The sequence below is a fragment of the Scylla paramamosain genome, chromosome 2 (assembly GCF_035594125.1).
Source record: "Scylla paramamosain isolate STU-SP2022 chromosome 2, ASM3559412v1, whole genome shotgun sequence".
Lineage (NCBI taxonomy): Eukaryota > Metazoa > Arthropoda > Malacostraca > Decapoda > Portunidae > Scylla > Scylla paramamosain.
Window position 1 is genome coordinate 16,604,352 of NC_087152.1, and position 20,649 is coordinate 16,625,000.

A 20,649-nucleotide genomic window follows, 5' to 3' on the forward strand; every position below is an offset into this window, starting at 1 on the left:
TGCTTCCTAATGTTGTAGTGAGCTAAATTACAACAAACATGGATGTGCTGTACTGCTCAATCAGTAACATACTTGGCTTTCATGCTCATGTCCTGGGTTCAATCTGACAGTAGCTTTTCCTCATTTTTTTTTTTTTTAACTCTCAGAACATTTGCCCAGAATTTCAGAGTATTATCTGTGTTCTGGTTGTGGGTACACCCTGGTTTAATGTGATAGTGGTAGGCAACAGTGTTAATGCCCTCTGGGATGGAGCATCTTATATCCCACTTGAACTATTACCAGAATAGAAAATGTGAGTTTGTTCATAGTGTTATCATTAAAATGAGTCTGTTTGTTAAAGTATGTAAAGAGGAGACTTGTGAAATCCCAAGCACCTTATCTAAGATGAGGGAAATTGCATAATGATTGAAATAATCTTAGGTACCACACTGCACTTGAGGCATAAGGATCCTGAAAATTCAGCCAAAAGAAGTTTTTCTTCATGTATTTGTATATAATATATAATATATAATATATAATATATAATAATAGTAATAATAATATTTGTAATAATAATAATAATAATAATAATAATAATAATAATAATAATAATAATAATAATAATAATAATAATAATAATAACAACAATGATATACATGATATGTAAATACCTCTCTCACTGATCCATTCACAAAGATATAAAACAAGGAGACATACTGATAGTTACATCCCTGTCTTGGACTGACACTTAATATATCCATAGATAGCATGGTGGCAAATAAAATGTCTGGTTGTTGAAGAATGGAAAAAATGGTGTATGGAAGTGAAAGTGGAACATGTATCAGGTGCAAGTACATAATGTAGGTACAAAATTTGGGAGATGAGCATGATGGAAGGTGTTTTTGGATGAATACAGCAAAGAACAATGTGATGAGATGTATAATACAGTATATAGGTAGAGGTTTAGGAGTCACAGATACAGTAATGAATAGTAAAATACTGATACAGGAAGGAAAGTTGGTTCTTGGGTGTAGATACTGGAGTGAAAATGATAACAGAGGTAAGCTACAGTGATGAATAAGAAGTAGAATATGGAGATTTAAGTCCATAAAAAGTAATAGGTTGTGTAGGTGACTAATAAAAAGATGTGAGTAAGATGGTGAACCAGAGCAATAGAGCAATATGTCAAGAAAAGTGAGAATGGTTGGGACTTGATGCCAGTATCTGGAACTTTAAGCAGTGGGGAGCAACAGAGGAGAATGGTCATGAAATGGTTGTGGTATTCTTGAGATCATGATGTGGAAAAAAAATAAATAATAAATAAATAATGTATATGTATTATTATAGCTATATTATTTATATGAATATGTATGCATACAGATGTATGTATCATGAAAATGCTATAAATTGATGAAAAAAATTATAGAGAAAGGTAAGAATTTATGAACTAAGTTTAAGAAATGCAATAAGCCATGAATGTGAACAAAAGGAGAGCTTGTGTAAAAATATTATTCTAAGGAACATTGTAAAATTATAGATCTGTTAAATAATTTGTTGGATACTTATTATACTTTGCAGCATACAGTAACATTCACTATCTTACATATAAACTTTGTACCATATAAGAATATCTTTAAATGATATAAGTAATTACATATCATTTACCTATGGTAACTCTGTAATACCCTGTCATTTTAAAATTTCAAATTTAACTATGTCACATTAAAATTCTTTGCAACTAAGTGGTTGTAACAAAACATTTAACTACATTATCCAAGAATAAGTTCTCAATAAGTTCATAATCTGATATGAGCGCTGTAACTAGACATTTGCTAACTCGTCTTTTGGTACCCCCTGGGCTGAAATGCAGCGAACCATGGCAACGTAAAGAAGACTGATATCTACAACAGCAAAACGCTCAACATCAAATCATAGTAACATAAATACCACATACTATTACTACATAACATTTTACTAACATCCCTTGAATCACACGTAAAAAATGCATGGCCATCTACTACCTCAACACTCTACTCATTCAGAACCATTAATATAATAGCAAGATATCACAGATAGAATTTAATCTAAGGAAGTCCATCAAAGAAGAAACCACAGAAGTCCACATCTGACAACAGACATGAGGAAAGACACAATTGTAGAGTCAGTGGTAGACTTACAAGTAATTATTCTGACCACACAATTGACATGTGGTGGCATTATCTATATTATGCAGTAATGTGTTCATGGCACAATAATGATATGATTGTGAATTTGTGATTTTGCTGAATTTCACTGAATTGACATGTTGATGAGATGATATGTCATGGGTATTTACAGAATGTACAGTTAGACTGGAGGGATGAATGGACAATAAATATATCTTGGTCACCCTGCATTATTCACTGTGGTTGTGACAGCACCATTAAACAAACTCCATCATTGGATGCTCACTATGTTAATGATATGTTCAAGGATTCTGCAAACATCTGTTGTAGACCAGCTACATGTTGAATGCTGTTAAATAAGATAAATTATAGTTAATAATTTTTGGGGAATGGGCATGGACAATTATTAAGAATATATATATCTATATTGATCAGTTATTTAATGATCTTTGAAGAAAATTTTGTATCAAATAAATATGTGAGCAGGGGTTGGTTTCATGACAAGTGAACAAATATGTTCTTTACACATAGAAACATACACTGCAATGATTTAGGTACATGATGGAGTACTGAAGAGAACATATTGATGTGATAGATTGAATTTTACTGGAAATCTTAAACCTGTAACTTGGGAACTGATTTGCACTGCCAAAAGAAATTGAATCATGTGTAACATTTAGTGGTGATCTTGTTTAGTCTGTTGAAGCTCTTAATTTTGTGGTAATGGCAGAGTTCTCAGTCCGTGTTCATCACGAAGTGGCAGAGTAGATGGCAGAAGAATTGTTTAAGAAAGGGAGAATCTCACTGTTGCCTGGACTGGAGGTGATCCTTCACTTTGCTGGTCTGTTGAGAAGATAAATTTATCAGAGAAAGTAAAAGTAGTGAGGAAAAAGGAGGAGGCAAGGGAAGCATATTTTAACAATGATAAGAATTCACCATAAAGTTACATCTACCTACATTTATATTTAATGTGTAAGTGTGTGACATTCTGTAAGTAGTGAGGTACTTTTGCACTTGAATTCACAATATACAATAAATCATTAAAAAAGAAAAACTAACCAGAATATGCTGAGGTAGACTGAGACCCATCTGTGAAAAATGTTGAGTGCTGTGCATACAGCATTGAAGGATCAAGGCTGGCATAGGATGGAGACATAGGTTCTGATTGTTCTGATGGATGTGGCTGGTAATGAGATTGCTGCTGCAGGTAGTACTGCTCCTCCTGTGTCAGGTGTTTTGGATAACCAAAGGCCTGGGAACCATCTAGAGGCATTGGGAACTGGTACTGTGGGCACTGCTGCAATATCATATGTTGCTGCTGCTGCTGTTGGCTCTCCTGTGTAATCTGGTGCATGTGTTCATGTTGATGGTGCTGCAGCAGGTGCTGGAAGTGAGGTGGCCCATGGTAGATCATGTGTGATGGAGGCCTAGGAAGGGTGAGAGGCTGTCTAGTTTCTTGGGTCAGACTGTACAGCTGATCAAGAGATTCCAAGCTGTGGTGGAATGTGGATGAAGTGTAAGATGTTCTGGAATGATGACTGATGGGTAAGTCACGCCCAGATGAGCGAGGGACGAGCTGCTCTGAGGATGACATGTTATCCAGGTCGGCCCAGGAGTTGTGTCCATGGCATCCAGACATGATCTCATCTGAATAGGAGGAAATGTTTCCCTGAATCCTTTCTGAGGAGAGGTTTACAGAATATTATGAAACAAAAACAAAAACTAAAGCATGGTAAGAGAACTGGAGCAGTTAAAAAATGAAATATTAACTGGCAGATCTTTGATTCACAAGCCATCAAATTCATATTCCAGAAAGTGAGTATGAACAGTCATATTTGGGATCTCCCAAGAAATTCCGACATACAAGGGGTCCTTGGTTTATGATGGTCTTGACTTCTGTCATTTTGTGGTTACAACACTGACAGTGCTTGTCTCAGTATATTCTCATTTACTGATTTTTTTTGTTAGTGATTTATTCCATTATTTTCTATTTACTGTGTCTTCCATGTGTTTTTTACAGGTACAGTAGTTTTCTTTTTATACCCTAGATTATGAATTTACATTACAATAGCATTAGCATAGGTGACATACAGTATGTGCTTACTTAGAATGGTTCTGGCCTATGGTGAAAATTAGTTTATGATGTGGCATATGAACAGAACTCTTTTGTAACTCAAGGACCCCCTGTATAGGTGAAATGTTTGTTTTTTCTGAGCCACCACTCACCTGATGGCATACTGTTGAGTTCATTGGAAAAGTCGTCAGGAGGAGCAATGATTTCATCAATATCAAGGTCAAGTCCTGCTGAAATGGTGCTGGAGGAGGTGACAATTGGGCTGCTCCTGGCCAGTGAAGGAGTACCACGTGAGCCTGAGGCACGTCTTACATCCACTAGGCTGCCTCCAAAGCTGACACGGCCCAATGTCCCCATCACTTGCTGTAAGGGAAAAGAATGCACACACTGCAGACTGTTGTTCGCAGAGAAGAAACAGTTATCTTTTTCTGCACCCTTGACATGTGCATATCTGTGATCGGTCAAGATTATAAGTGAAAATTCATGAATATCATGATACTGTAGAAGCATATAAAGAATGCAAACAATGCAATAATTGATGTATATCCCAACAGTTAGATTGGGATCAAAACAAGGACCAAGTTTTACTTTCTATGCTAACATTGGGATTTGGTCAATTTAAGGTGCCAGGAACATGAGTTTAATAAACACTGAATGACCGAGATGCACATGGAAGGTGCATGACAAGTCATGAATATAACTGACAGTGTTGCAGCTCAGGGAGGGAGGAAAGAGGAAATGAGGAGTAGGGAGGAGGAAAGGAGGAGCATTTAAGTCTGCAGGATGAAGATAAGTTTATATAATGTGTCTGAAAAAAATCATAATAATGGTATTTTCATGTATGGAATGATGCATTATAAGTGAAAAATTGAATAATTTGATGTGAAATTGCAAACATGTAACATAATGATGCAGGACTTGAGGGACAGAGGTAAAATGTCTTTGTTTTGATGATGAGAGATGATAAAAAATGTACCACTAACAAGTTATTGTGGGTGGCCTACAAATACTTGTATCTTGTAGACGGAGCACTTATTTCTGCATCATTATATATATTTGTCACCGAGGCATAAATTATGTTTGAATCTAAATTGTAGTATAATATTTAACTATTTGAGAAAGGGGAATTACAAATTTTAAGTGTTGCAAGATAGTGAATACTAAATGTAGTAATATAGTATAAGGAAAAATAAATTTTGGAAAGTCACTCCACACCTTTGATATGTGATATGACACAGTTTTCATGGCAGCATATTTACGTGCATTGAAAATCAATGTAATCCGATAAGTGAATGAATGGAGTGGATGCAGGAGTGTAGGACTGAACAAAGACAGAAGCACATCACCAAACTAAGGGTGAGAACACAAGGCCTAGGAGCTCTTTGCAGTCCAGGATGGTGGAAATTGAGTTCAAACAAGACACCAGGATCTTAGCACTGGGAGAGGAAGGATAGGATCAGGTTGAGAGGGAGAGAGGAATCCTGGGCCGAGGGCTAAGTAGTCATCTTGAATGAAGTCAAAGGTCCTAGAGCTTGCTCACAGGAGAATTTGCTCATAGTAGGAAATAGACAGGGAGGGGTGAATCTTACAGCTCAGAAGTGTACACACGTCTACTTAATGCTATTCTAGTGGTAATGCAGGTATCTATTTCGAGGTCCCGGGTGGGTTTCATTACCTTGAAAGTGTGTACTTAGAACATTTGTATATGAGCGAGTGCATGTCATTGTTTACAATATTTGTGGTCTGTGTCAGGGATTCAGCCCCTTTGAAGATCCACAAATTATGGCCATAGATGTTGTCCGTCCCCTTCTGAGCCCTGGCCAACCAACTCTCTCTCTCTCCATGGAAAGAAAGTCTCCTCGGCCTCACACTGGCAGGACACTAGTGCCGTGCACCGGGACGAGGACAAGCAGTCAGTTACAACCCGGGACAGCGGAATGGTTACCTGTTGGGGCAGCGGAGGTGTTACCTCGTAGTCAGGAGGTGGGATGTCGTCGGTAGAACTCAGTGACAGGTGGTCGACCAGAGATGGAGATGGGACCTCATATGCTGAGTCTTTGCGTGAGGAACCGTCTGTAATGGAGAAATTGGGAGGCAAATATTACCAACCTTAAAGGCAAGTAATTATTCACTACATGACTTAATTTTCACCAAAAATGTGTATCAAAAGTTGCTTAAAGTAAAGTACAAATCTTGTACTGTACTGTTATGGAACAATAAATGTAAAATGTGAAAACTGTGCCCAACAGTTTCCAAGAATAAGTGGTAGAGAAATTTACCTGAGAGGCCTTGGAAGAAGGAGCGGCGGCGTAGGTAACAGAGGACACCTGTGATGTTGAGTACAAAGAGGACGGCTCCCGTAAGTGCAATGAGAACAAACATGAACAGCGAGATGCCCTGAGGCCTCTTTACCACTTGTTCATCATCAGTCTTCTCAGTCTCATCTGAAGTCTCCTCATCCATCTCATAATCTGCTGTCAAAGAATACACATTGTAGAGGATCTTTAAAGTAAATGGATTGTTGCATAATATTTCAAAGAATGCTTCATATTATGATTCAGTTATGAAAAAAATGAAAGATGAATCCAGGACCTCTGGAATGTTGATCAGTAACAACAGTGAAAGGCACCTGTTAAAAAGCAGAAGTGTACCTTTCATGAGGACCTCAATGGCAGGGGAGGTATGGTAGGGGCGGCCCTTCTGGTTGTAAGACTGCACAGTGAAGGAGTACTTGGCCCCGGTAGAGAGACCCTTCACCTCCCAGCTGCTAGTGTTGGTTCCCGGCACATCTACCAACTGCACATAGAAATAATGTTCTAAATTGATGTCCTACAAATTCTTGCTTTTCTTACCAGTTATCTTAGTTTTAAGTTAGACTTATTTGCACATTACATCAAGTAATGAACTGTAAGTCTCAATGTAGATCATGATGGTTATGAACACAGTGATAAGTGATAGATTAGAAGTGGCTGTGTGCAGCTGCATTGCTCACCTGATACTGAGGGTGTTGGTCACTGCGGAGTCTGATGGTATAGCCTGCAGGTGCTGGACCCTCAGTCACATCATTCCAGGTCACAATCACGCCAGAGTCACTCACTACAGTCACCTGCACAGGCATAGTTGTCATTCAGAGGCAAGGCATTAGCCATCAATAAGGGAGTGACTGACAGACACCTCTAAGAGCAAATAAATCAAGCTTGAAGTGCTGGTGGTGTGGATGTCTAAGAATCTGAATCATTAAGTGCAATTTTTAAGGTATACTTTTAAAGTTTACTTGAAAAGTATACCTTAAAGTTTACTTTAAAATGCCCATTACTAATATTGTTCAATGAGGAAAGGGAACCTACATTTAGGATAAGGGGAGCAGCACCAGGACGAGAGTGTCGATTGAGAGAGAGAGGGAAGTCCAGGGATCCCAGAGAGTTGGTGATGGTGCAGGTGAAATTGTCAAAGTCCTCTTGAGTGATATCCTTCACCTCAAGCACAGATGACCACTCCACGACATCATCCACAAGCTGGAAAATGTAATTAAAACCTAATAGGCCTCATGTCTGTATATGATCATGCAGTTGTGACAAATATAAGAAAAAAAGGCATCAGACGGAACGTGCTACACCAAGGGCAGCTCTAAAACTAAATCTTAGGACTCCAAACGGCCTGATAAATTATGTTATATTTCCAAGCAGTTATTATTTTTTTTAATTAATATTTTACTCCGGGGAAATACTAAGCTATCAACGAAAAAAATAGTTGTCATGAGTACAGAAAAGACGAGAAAGAATGGAGTGTATCACCAAGAATGTTAAAAAGAAAAAAAAATATCTCGAATAGTGGGAAGTGCTAAGAGAGATGAGAATATAAGGAACATGTCAGAAAATGAGGGTATTGAATAAATGAGGTAACTTGGGGCACAAGGGGTAAGGAGAGAGAGATCCGCACCTGGAGACAGCCACAACTATCGTGTTAATTCGAAATATCAATATCGCTTAACTTAAAATAGCGGGTAACGTGAAATGTTAACCTTACCTGAGGATAATGGATTAAATATTTGTCTCCAGTGCTGATGGGGCGGCCGTCAGCATCAGTCCATTGGAAGGAAGGTTGAGGAGAAGCGCGCGCACGGCAGTCCAGTACGCCTACGCCGCCCATCACTGCCCATGATGTGCCTGTCCACACTGCTCCTTCCTCTTCCATATCATCCTCCCAGCCGTCCAGGCTGGTGGTCGGTCTGCTTGGGGCCTCTGCACGCCGGGAAGAAACCTCATTACCAATAGTTTTTGAGCAGGGAGCCGTAAGTTAAATTAATAAGGAAGGGGTGAAAATTATTAAAGAACTACATGAAAAAAGGCGAACAAGATTTTTTCTTTTTTTATGTTATTTCATTTCAAGCAGAGAATTTGTAACAGATTTCCCTTGCATCTATTTTTAAACCTTACATATTGAGGCAAAGAACAATGCTGTATATTAGAATGGATAATGGATCTCCCTACTGTCTTCTGTCGTTCGTGGTTAGAGGGCTGCTAAAATCAATATAAAGAAGTTACAGAAGTTTTCGAAAGAATCATGCACGTCTTTCTCTATCTCCGGTCAATGTGTTCGTGACAGCGCTTTACTGACACCGTGACGGAAATCTACACGTGTCATGGGTAAGGACAAGACTTCAGGGTTTTGTCAACCATCCTGTAGGTTTGTAAATACATATACTCACGAGGCACGACGATGACAGTGCGAGCGGGAGACACGCTTGCGGACACCTCGTTGGAGGCATGGCAGAGGTAGATGCCTGTGTCAGATGGCGTGGCCCAGTCCACCACCAGCTGAGCCTCACCGACGCCAGCTGCCAGAATGGAGCTGCGGAGGGAGGTGTGGGTCAGGCGGCTGTACAAAGAAGCACTAAGCACTACTCATGTAAGTTAAGATGAAGGATAGACATTATTATAACACTTCCAGAGAGAGAGAGAGAGAGAGAGAGAGAGAGAGAGAGAGAGAGATAAGGTCGTGAAAAAAAAAAAAATGTTCTATCACACTCATCAAACCACACGTCAGCTTGATGGGCACTTACTTGGTGTCGTCCCCTGCCCTGATCCAGGTCACATTAGGGGCTGGATTGCCGTCCGCCACGCACTGGATGCTCACAGTCTCGTTTCGGTCCGCCAGCACACGCTCAGGCACAGACAGATTCCGGGGACCGTCTGTCATCATTGCGAAAACCTTGTTATTCTTGTATGCTTGGTGACTTTGTTATTCCTTTTTCCACGTGTGTGTGTGTGTGTGTGTGTGTGTGTGTGTGTTGTGTGTGTGTGTGTGTGTGTTTCATAAGAGAAAGTCGTTTGAATTTCAGTATAACATTCAGAAAGATATTAAGAGTAGGAAGAAAGCGACGTGTTTTAATGCATTTTTTTGGGCTATTCAGTTTTACCTCACGACCATCAGCCTTTATACTAGTCAGAAGATAACAGTAGCGGTAATGGTAATACGTACACAGAACATTCACGGTGAAGGAAGAGCTGATGGCCCCGTGCACGCTGCTGGCTGTGACGCTGTAGTTGCCGCCCATATCACGCTGCACTTTCTCGAGCTTCAACAATCCATCACCAGTCTCGGTTTCAATCCCATCCAGCTTCTGGCGCCCTTGATACCACTTGTACCTGTAACATGAGAACGGCAAGATCAGTCCAGCGCTTGTATATTTTTGAGAGCAAATGATGTTCTGTGAACGGGGGATGTTTTGAAAACATCGCTACTTGAGATATGAACAGTGGTCGAGGGAAATATATTCGTAACTACCTTTAGAAAATGAAAACTTACTTGACAGGGCCTGGGTTGGCTTCTGCAGATGCTGTAAGAGTCACGTCGTTACCCTCCTGCACGTCGACGAATTTGACAGGCGTGAAGACCCACATGGGACCGTCTGTAGAAATAATGAGAAGTGAGTCATGGTCTATGGTGTTGGTCAAGATGGAGCTGGGAAGTAGGTGGAGTGGAGTGGAGTGAAGTCGTGTGGTGTAAAGAGATCTGACTCGACCGAAATGATTTGTGGTAGCCGGGAGCCAGCCTTTCCTCAAACACTTTCATTAGAGCAGGAGTGTATTCGTTCCATGTTGCTGTGTGTGTGTGTGTGTGTGTGTGTGTGTGTGTTTCGAGTGGGATAAATTTTGTCTTTTACATGTTTTATTGGAACTAGCAAAAACCCATGGTTGCTTTTCTTTACGTAACGCGTGTTAAAGATGAACTACTGACGAGGTCCCACCAGCGTTCCTTCCAAACGTCCGTCCTCTCCCACACTCCCGCCCCGTCAGCCGTTGTTTTGACACGAGTAGCTTATTCTCTAAGAAAATGCTGCTCGATGACGGGCGAAGGCTCCGGACAGGCGGGAATGAATCTGACTGACCGAGTGTGAAAACCTGCTAATTCATGAATCAACGGAATATTACCATGAAAATAATACCTTACCTTACTTTTCAGAATAATTTATTATTTAATACTCGTTCATCCACCCTTCAGAAAGTGCATAGGACATGGTAAATTTGCTGATAATGCAGCGGTAAACGAGAAATAATTGGACCGGTGTTCGCCAGCTCTTGTCTGCTATGCATGCAGGTCACCAAGAGCGGCGAGCTAAGTAGAATAATGGTAGGCGGCGAGGGAAGCTCTGAAAATCCTGTCAATCGAAAAGCAAAAGTGAAAGCAAATGAACAGATGCACGCACAGCACAATACTGGGAAACAGATAAGCAACGGGAGGAGGGAAGACTTGAACGTAATAAAAGTACAAAATATCTACAACTACTGCATGAAATGGTCAACTTACGAGATTAAAAAAAGTTCTTATATAAGTCAATGAATTAGGAACACTTAAAATATCGAGAAAAATGAAGAAAATAAGTAAATACTCATCCATGACATTTGCTGAAAAAAATGCATGAATAATAAAACAGTAAAACATCTCATCAACACAAAGCAAATAACACATGAAGATCGTGATGACGGACACGAGGATGTGTGTTCAAATCCAGGATCGAGAAAGATATCAATCACATTTCAGGACTGGCAAAAAAAAAGAAAAAAGAAGACAAAAGACGTACGAGAAAAAACATGAAAATATCTAACAGACGTGGAAAAACAGTTGCATGAAGCCGATAAATGATTAAATAGACAATACAAAATAACTAGATGGATGCCTGAAAGCAAGCGAGTGGCCGAGGCAAAGCGGGTGACACTTACGCAGCACGTCCAGGGTGATGTTGGTGGCCACGGTGACGCCCAGGCCGTTGTCAGCTTCGCAGGTGATGACGCGTCCCTGGTCCTCGGCGCGCACACGTACACGCACCTTGGATCTAGGGAACAAGAAACAAATGGATGATAAAAAAAAAAAAAACTCCGCAAAACATAATCTTTTGAGTAAGGCGAGATCATCTGTGTGTCACCGCGTCTTTGTGTGTTTTAAACAGCGAATAATACCTCTGTGCTGTTTATTTGTTTATTTTACCTCGTGACTGTGCCGCCGAACTGTCCTTGAGAGTGCTTGAAGGACTGCTGGGTGAGGGCAGCGCCTGAGGAGTGCCAAGTGACAACAGAAGGAGGCACGCTGGAGGACGTTTCACAGGTCAGCTTGGCCACGTGTCCTACCTCCACGCTGCGGGGGTTGGCCCATCCTCGCACCTCCCAGGCGGGATCTGTGGAAGGAAGGGTGGGAGGCTTTGAGTGAGGGAAACAATGTATTCTAAATAGGGAACAAAGGGCGGTAGATAGGTTATGGTAGGGAGGGATACTGATAGCGGCATATGTGAAAACTGAGTACAAAGGGAGGCGCGGTGAGGTGAAGTGTCGAGTTCTTGCAAGGGTGGCGGAGAGAATAATGTTGGAAGGGGATGGAAAATGAGAAGGCAGTTGTTCATGTTGGTAGGGGAAATAAGGGAAAGGTTTAGTAGAACGAAGGCGCTGGGAATATTGTAGAGGCTTGTGTGTGTGTGTGTGTGTGTGTGTGTGTGTGTGTGTCTGACAGTGCGGGCAGGGTTGACGAGTTAACAGTGTCCCTTGAATGTTGCAAGATACTGGTGCAGCGCAGGCGTAGGAGAGAGAGAGAGAGAGAGAGAGAGAGAGAGAGAGAGAGAGAGAGAGAGAGAGAGAGAGAGAGAGAGAGAGAGAGAGAGAGGATGAGGAGGGGAGGGAGGGATTTAGGAAGAACAAGGGATGCGGCATCAGTGGCGGCGGCGATGGTGGGGAAGGAAGAGAAGGAAGATATACGCAGCAGGTGGTTTGAGGTGAAGAAACAAAGGGCATAAAAAAAAGAGCAATATAGCGGATGAGTTCGAAGAGGAAACGTAGAGAAAGAGAGCGAAGAGGAGGGACGCTAGTGAAAGAGAGGTGGTGGTATTAGGCAAGAGGGAGGAGGGAAGGTGGATGGGGCTTCGATGTTCTGGTGGGAGGGGCAGGGAAGAGGCACCCGGCCAGCCAGATTAATGAATGGAGCGAGCTGGGGATGCGCGCGCAGGTGTGGGGGTATCAATGAAAGTTTGTACGTTTGTGCGTTCGCATGTGGGCGTTGGACGACGGAGAGAGAGAGAGAGAGAGAGAGAGAGAGAGAGAGAGAGAGAGAGAGAGAGAGAGAGAGAGAGAGAGAGAGAGAGCAACGACGACGTGGGCAGACGTTGAAAATAATATTTCCTCCTCCAGGGTCCGACCTGACACATATTATTAAAAGGTGAAATGTCAAAATAATATCGCCAAGTGGCTGGTAGTAAGAAGAGGAGAGGCGAGGTGGTGGACATCTCAGGCGTCAGATGATACCACTTTGGGAAAGAATGAGTGAAAGAGGAAAAATGCAGTTCAATGCCATTTATCATACAGTCTTTGCCAATGAACATGAATTGGCTTGACGGTAATGGAAATAGGAGGTTTTATTAGTATGAATGTTACTGTTCTCTCGGATTTAAGACACATAGCAAAGAGAGAGAGAGAGAGAGAGAGAGAGAGAGAGAGAGAGAGAGAGAGAGAGAGAGAGAGAGAGAGAGAGAGAGATGAGCGATGCTGTCTTCCTGTTTCTGGCCACTGTTTGCACAAAACACTAGACCTTTTAATCTCCCCTGCTTTAGGAGTATCAGGGCTTTTGAAAGAATGAAATGAGATGCCTGAGAAGTCTGGGGTGCCACTCCAGTGCATTCATATCTTCACCATTTCTAGTCGGTCTTCTCTTTTTTTCTTTTTCCTGAGCATTAACTCCTTTCACTGCTAGAAGGTATTTTTTCATATTCACCTGAAACTTTTTAGATTTATTTTTGCACCAAACTCATATTGTTCTGCATTTTAGAAAAGACTAAATCAATTCCCTTTTGTTTTCTTTTCTTTTCCGTGTCCTTACAAAGATTGTTTTTACAGCGCTATAAATGTTAAGAAGCGGACGAGCGTAAGCATTAATTATTTTTCCTTAAGATGATTTACACAGGAAATCATATAACAATTGGATTATTCGTGTCAGGATCATTGGCCAGTAAACCAGGTACCTTTGTTATAACAAGAAGGGACAAGCATAGCAATAAAAAAAAATAATAATAAATAAATAAAAAAAAATAATTTAAACACACACACAGTTCATCTAGCTGGTTTGTGACAGGAACACTGGCTGTACACCAAGCACCCTTGTTATTCCAGCACCTCTTTTACACCGAGTCAGGTTGTCGGAGTGTTGTTTTCAGTTAGCGTGTTTTTTACGGTTCACCTTCCCGGCAACTAGATTTCAAAGGCAGACCTACATAAGAACACCTCACTAACAAGCTGTGACTGCGCCTTGGTGATCGTGGCTGACCTGGCGGCGTGCGAATCAACAGGTGGCAATTATGAACTTCTCTCACGATAAGCACGACGCTCGCCTGCATCAAGGTGGGCGGTGCAGGATATGCTATTCACTCTACCATTTCCACACTGGCTCGTGAAGACTTTCCATTGCTTTATTAGAAAAGAAACATATGTATAGGAAATTGCTTAGTACGTACGTAGTTGATGGTGCTGAATAATTTGTTCTTAGAGTGTTAACGTCCAGAGTAAATATGAGAGTAGATAACGTCATTCTCCCGCGCTTCAGTCAGTCGTTCAGTAGTGGCTGCCGGTACCATTTATTTGCCTCTGTTGTAGATCCTGCTTTTTCCCGCTCTCCTTATTATTGAAATCCGCTTTACAATTATTATTCTAATGTAATTCCAGGTTATCTGAACTCAGAGGCTTACGTTGGTCGGTTTCTGCCTTGAAAACTTCAAACATTTCTTTATTGTATTTATTTAACTGATAAATTTGTATTGAGTGATGATTAAGCCTTACTAACAAAGGAAGCTTTTCTTCTCATTTATCTATCTATATATCAATGAGTATCTCTCTCTCTCTCTCTCTCTCTCTCTCTCTCTCTCTCTCTCTCTCTCTCTCTCTCTCTCTCTCTCTCTCTCTCTCTCTCTATCTATTTATCTACCTATCTATCTATCTATCGGAGTGGTCAGCGCGGCCTTCGCCACCTTTCCGGAAATGCATTAGACAACTGGCCACACTTTCTATTACACAACAAAATACTTTATCATAGGTCCGCAGAGTTTACTTTGCTATGAGCTCTTAAGTTCAACTGGAATGTGTTCTTTCCTGAATTGCCAACAAGTCTGAAGGTTTTCGGTATGTAATTACCTTTTCCTGAAATATTCAATCCCTTTGTTTGCTATTAAAAGAAGTATTTTCAATGTAGCGATAAGAATTTGCTGTGCAATGTTTTCCCGTCAAGAATGTAAAAATGTGCGCAACACCTGTCAGTTTCCAGCGTCTGTTTAGTCTTTCGGTGTCGACGCAATGTTGCTTGTGCTTGCAATTAACCTACATGAATACTGCACCGGCAAACCACGTGATGGTTAAAAATTTATTTCTAATAAAGATGAAAGTTAAGAGAAAAGACAGTATATTTTATATTCATTAGTCATGCAATGTTGAGTAAGTTATCATGAATAAAGAAGTTCTGCACTACGGACATTTATCGTTCCTATGGCAACCTCTCCATTCACAAAGACGTCGCCGCCGCTCCCGCCGCGGCTGCACGCAGGCGCCCCGCTTGCCGCCCACCGCTCATTGATCGGTCACGTTCATTCATGCCACGGCCAGGTACGCGCCGCCGCCGGTCCAACCAGGTCACCTTTAGCGTAGCCTTCCTTCAGTTGGTCTCTCTCTCTCTCTCTCTCTCTCTCTCTCTCTCTCTCTCTCTCTCTCTCTCTCTCTCTCTCTCTCTCTCTCTCTCTCTCTCTCTCTCTCTCTCTCTCTCTCTCTCTCTCTCTCTCTCTCTCTCTCTCTCTCTCTCTCTCTCTCTCTCTCTCTCTCTCTCTCTCTCTCTCTCTCTCTCTCTCTCTCCCCAACTGCAGCATTATCATTATCTGTACCAGGTTTTGCAGTGTCTTTCTGTTCATTTTTACAAAATATTTTCATAACTCCTTTCCCTCCCTCCCCGCATATCAAAAGTATATTGCATTAATTGCTTTGCTCTGTTACCTTTACTGCACTCGGTTTGATTTTAGAGCACAACGAATTATGTACAAAGGATCATTCTTTATGGCTATATAACAAAATGTTCATATTTCGTGCGGCAGGAATACATCAGTATACATGTGTATTGGGACCGCCTTTCAGTGTTGTTTTGTCTTTTTCTCTCAAACGATACAAAGGATTTTTAAAAATCCCACCAATTGGTCTCACAAAACAAAAGCAAAGTGTGTGAACTAAAAAAAAAAAATGGAGGAAAAGAGAGAGAGAGAGAGAGAGAGAGAGAGAGAGAGAGAGAGAGAGAGAGAGAGAGAGAGAGAGAGAGAGAGAGAGAGAGAGAGAGAGAGAGAGATGGCTAGTTAGATATACGTCAGGTGAATGTACGAGTATTTCTCCCTTAAATGATTAATGTAAGGATCTTGTGCATACATAATTGCACTCCAGCACAGTCTTGCGGCGTTGCTCTGTGAAGACGTCAGGGTAATTAATGCGGAATTGTTATTAGCGTTTTTTCTCTCTCATGGAAACTGTGCAGCAGCGATGAAGACCACTTAGCTTAGTGGGATTCTCAAGGGCTTGTAATTACCCTGACCTGACCTGAAACTCTGAATGTGGTTTAGTGGTTATTGCTATTATTATTATTATTATTATTATTATTATTATTATTATTATTATTATTATTGTTATTATTGTTATCATTATCATTATTATTTTTGTTTTTATTATTATTATTATTATTATTATTATTATTATTATTATTGTTGTTGTTGCTGTTGTTGATGTTGTTGTTGTTGTTGTTGTTGTTTTTGTTGTTGTTGTTGTTGTTGGTGGTGGTGGTGGTGGTGGTGTTCTTCTTCTTCTTATTTTTTATTATTATTATTATTATTATTATTATTATTATTATTATTATTATTATTATTATTATTATTATTATTATTATTATTATTATCATTATTATTATTATTATTATTATTATTATTATTATTATTATTATTATTATTATTATTATTATTATTATTATTACCATTAGTGCTACTATTACTAATACAAATGTGTGTTTTATGTGTGTGTGTGTGTGTGTGTTGGAGAGAGAGAGAGAGAGAGAGAGAGAGAGAGAGAGAGAGAGAGAGAGAGAGAGAGAGAGAGAGAGAGAGAGAGAGAGAGAGAGAGAGAGAGACCTGGTATTGCGGTGGATTAAAAAAACGACTCATACTTAAGAAAAACACACAAAACAGCGAATGAAGGGAAAGGAAGGATACTCACAGTTCACCTTCAGGATGGTCTGGCCGGCCACGGGGATGCTAGTGGCGAGATTGGAAGCTTCACACGTGATCTTCTCTCCGTTGTCCGACGCGTTCACCTCCACCATGACCCGCGCCCAGGTTACGCCACCCTCGGTCTCCACACTCAGCCCTTCCAATTTCTCAGTGCCTTTGTACATCCTGCCGAGGGATAAATCAATCACGTGAGCTGGTGTTTCAGTCGAGCCGCGGTCAATAGTCAATGCGCCTCATCATGGAAACAAGAGACGGCGGGGTTAGAGTTTGCCAATTTTCCTTGAGGTATTTTCAGATGTCATTATAAAGCAAACAGTAGCCCAGTGATAGAGGAAAAATGCTGTGTAAGGTAATGCCCAGAACCTCAGCGTGGTAGGTGAGAGAGTTCCCTGAAATATGACTGAAAACACGGGAAAGAAAAATCCTGGCCGCTATCTGTTTAAAGAGTTAAGTTTTTTTTTTTTTTTTAGTGTATATTATCCCTTTGGCTGCTATTCGGTATATCTTTCCATAATTACTAATCACTCTGAGACATCTTTACTTATTTTACAGCCACCTCTAGTCTTTAAACTCTTTAGAAATTGCAAAATCTATTTTTTTCATTCCCTTCTTTCATGTAGATATTTATAAAATTTCATGTATTACTTCTGGTGCTGTTAGTTATCCTGTATCGCAGTGAAGTTTGTTCCTCTTGTTCCTCTAAATCCCCCTTACATATGCACTACTGGCAGTGAAAATTTTGTTCAATATCTATTTCAAGGTTTAATTCTTCCCCTCGGTTAGTATATGTTAAAGATTTTACACGTGTTGCCCAATATTTCCCGTACATTTACATTACTGGTCGTGCAATGTTTCTCACTCCATTTAATAACGCCACATCGGGTTATTACAATGCTGGCCTGTTATTCCAGCAAATTTCCCTAAACTTTAATTATACCGTGAAATAAAACGAAATGGAGTGTTAGTGGAGGTAGTAAAAAAAGTTATGTTTGTGGTTACGGTAAATCGGTAAATACCATCATTATTTCGCTCGCATACAACATTTTATCGCTCATTAACTTCACTGATAAAACTCTTCACATATGTATAATTCTAGTTAAACACCAAATATTTATAAAAGGAATTAAAAAAAAGTGGTATTTCCGAGTAAACACACCCAGTTACAGTTCTTGAAGTCTCATGTCAAAGAGAAAAACTCCGTTCTTTAATTTCACTGATGAAATCCTTGACATGTATAATTCTACTTAAACAACAAATCTTTATAAAACGAATACAAAAATAGGGGATATTGTCGAGAGTTAGTTTTTAATGTCTCGAGGAGAGAGAGAGAGAGAGAGAGAGAGAGAGAGAGAGAGAGAGAGAGAGAGAGAGAGAGAGAGAGAGAGAGAGAGAGAGAGAGAGAGAGAGAGAGAATTTTTATTTACTTAAAGAAGCTTTGTTAACTCTCTTTTCAGCAAATCTCGAGTCACACGCTTGGTCGGCACTCAATACCCACACTCCCTTGGCCAGGCTCAGTACTTACGTCAGCTCCGGTGCTGGGTTGCCGCCGGTAGAGGAGCACACGAAGGCCACCTCATCCCCGCTCATCACCTTGCCGTTCCCCTCCACCTCCACCTGGGGCTCCCCGGGGCTCTCTGCAGGGGAATGAAAGAACATGCTCATCACCAATGCATTTTTTTCTCTTTTTCAAATGGAGGACAATGCGATGTGTGTGTGTGTGTGTGTGTGTGTGTGTGTGTGTGTGTGTGTGTGTGGTGGGGGAGGATGGGGAGTGAGGATACATAAGCTATATGTTCATTAACGTTATGTGTTCTATATGATGGGAATTAATAAACTGACCTGGCATTTGCAATAATTAGCATATTTCCCATGTAGGAAAAAACAGTAATTTTTCATGTTAGTCATAATATAATTTCCCATTCCTAGATTTTGTGTATGAAAGATACAAACATTTCCTGACATTTGCATCAGATGATTGCATCCACTGACGGTTAGACAAATGAATGTCGGTGCTACACACAGGACAGCGCTTGATTAACCGTTATTCCCGGGAGTGATGTTGTGTGAGCGTGTGGAACGTTAGATACGCACGTGTCAGCAACGCTAGTCCTTGCTTTCAGAGTGGGTAATGATGACGTAGCGTACACTCTGACAATAAATCAGTCAACTATTCGTGCACTCTGCTTGTTCCTCCATCAGTCAATCACAGAACAGACGAGGTCTGGTCGCTGGTTGCTGCTATAATGAGAATTCAGAACACGGCAAGCTTGGTACAGCAGATTAGCGGAAGAAACGTTTCTTAACCTCACCACAGTATTGCCAGATGATAACTGATTGCAGGACTGAAACTGGGTCGTGTAATTATCGAAGTGACATTTTCGTCCCTTCAAAATGGGTGAATTTTTTTATTACGATGTTACGAAATGGAATAATTATTACCGAAAAAGAATAATGTGAAGGCAAAATAGAAATCAGCTGGAACACGTGGAAATAAAGGGGTTTAATTTCGGAATAATTTCTTCATTGACGTTAGGTGAGACACTGACTAAGTAACTGACCGAGTTTTGGCCCTGTAACAACGAGATATTTACGAAAGAGAATAATGTGAAGGCAAAATAGAAATCGGATGCAACACGTGAGAGAGAGAAAGAAGCTCAATAATTTGTATGTTTTTTTATTTTTTTTTTTATCAGCATTATGTGAGGCACTGGCAAAATACTCATAATTGACTGAGTTTTTTGGGTCGGAACAGCGAGATAATAAAGAGAATAATGTGAAGGTAAAATAGGAATCGAATGCAATCCGTGAAAAGAAAGAGTTTAATAATTTTTACGCATTCTTTTTTCAATAGCGTCAAGTGAGCCATTGACTAAATTCCGAAAACTGACCGAGTTCTGGCACAGGAACAACGAGATAGTAATGTTAAGGCGAAATAAATTGGATGAAACTCATGATAGAAAAAAAAAAGAAAAAGAAAAGAAAAGCATTTAATAATTTGTACCTATTTTTCATTAGTTTTAAGTGAGGCATTAATTAATCACTCGTAACTGACCGAAATCTGGAACCGAAACAGCGAAGACAAACTAGAAAATCGGCTGCAGCACGTAAAAAAACAAACAAACAAAAAATATAATTTGAATATTTTTTTTCATTACCGTTAAGTAAGGCATTGAGTAAACACCCGTAATTGACCGAGTTCTGGCGCTGCAACATCGAGGTCCTACGCCGCAGCGCTGAGTGAGACAGGCACGAATCGAGGGTCTATTGAATACAAAAGGCGCGGGTGAGCGGAGGTTCGTCACCGGATATTGACATGAAGGCTACCTGTTCCTGACCGAGCCTCCCTTCCCATTTCCGGGTGACTCGTCCGCGTGTCAATCTACCTTCCCTTTCCTCTCATTAGCAGACGCTCGTTTTTTTATGAAGTGATATGTGCAGCGCGGTCTTCCGGAGAAGAAGAAAAAAGTAATTAAATGAAAAAAAAAGATAATTAAATATGCACATTCTTTTCAATTTCAATTCTAATGTATATACAGCTGTTATTACTGTTACTATTACTGCTGCTGCTGCTACTGCTACTGCTGCTGTATGTGTAAGTAGTAGTAGTAATAGTAGTAGTAGTAGTAGTAGTAGTAGTAGTAGTAGTAGTAGTA

At 40.4% G+C, this 20,649-nt stretch overlaps 1 protein-coding gene across 3 annotated transcripts in view; it reads right to left on the minus strand.

Annotated features, from left to right (window-relative positions):
* Positions 1-469: 469 nt before the first annotated feature.
* LOC135111068 (nephrin-like) overlaps positions 470-20,649 on the minus strand; it is a 75,025-nt gene continuing 54,845 nt past the window's right edge. The window contains exons 10-26 of one of the 3 annotated variants that reach the window (XM_064024000.1): positions 18,519-18,630; positions 16,983-17,161; positions 11,707-11,893; positions 11,442-11,554; positions 10,027-10,129; positions 9,700-9,866; positions 9,281-9,410; positions 8,927-9,069; positions 8,245-8,459; positions 7,566-7,733; positions 7,211-7,324; positions 6,870-7,014; positions 6,498-6,689; positions 6,164-6,291; positions 4,371-4,581; positions 3,204-3,791; positions 470-2,987 (exon numbers count right to left, since the gene is read on the minus strand). In XM_064024000.1, coding sequence (XP_063880070.1) covers positions 2,929-2,987; positions 3,204-3,791; positions 4,371-4,581; positions 6,164-6,291; positions 6,498-6,689; positions 6,870-7,014; positions 7,211-7,324; positions 7,566-7,733; positions 8,245-8,459; positions 8,927-9,069; positions 9,281-9,410; positions 9,700-9,866; positions 10,027-10,129; positions 11,442-11,554; positions 11,707-11,893; positions 16,983-17,161; positions 18,519-18,630 — 2,954 coding nt within the window. In that variant the 3' untranslated portion in view covers positions 470-2,928. Of the gene's footprint in view, positions 2,988-3,203; positions 3,792-4,370; positions 4,582-6,163; positions 6,292-6,497; positions 6,693-6,869; positions 7,015-7,210; positions 7,325-7,565; positions 7,734-8,244; positions 8,460-8,926; positions 9,070-9,280; positions 9,411-9,699; positions 9,867-10,026; positions 10,130-11,441; positions 11,555-11,706; positions 11,894-16,982; positions 17,162-18,518; positions 18,631-20,649 lie in introns of all 3 variants that reach the window. The other 2 variants (XM_064024008.1, XM_064023992.1) reach the window with 2 other exon arrangements.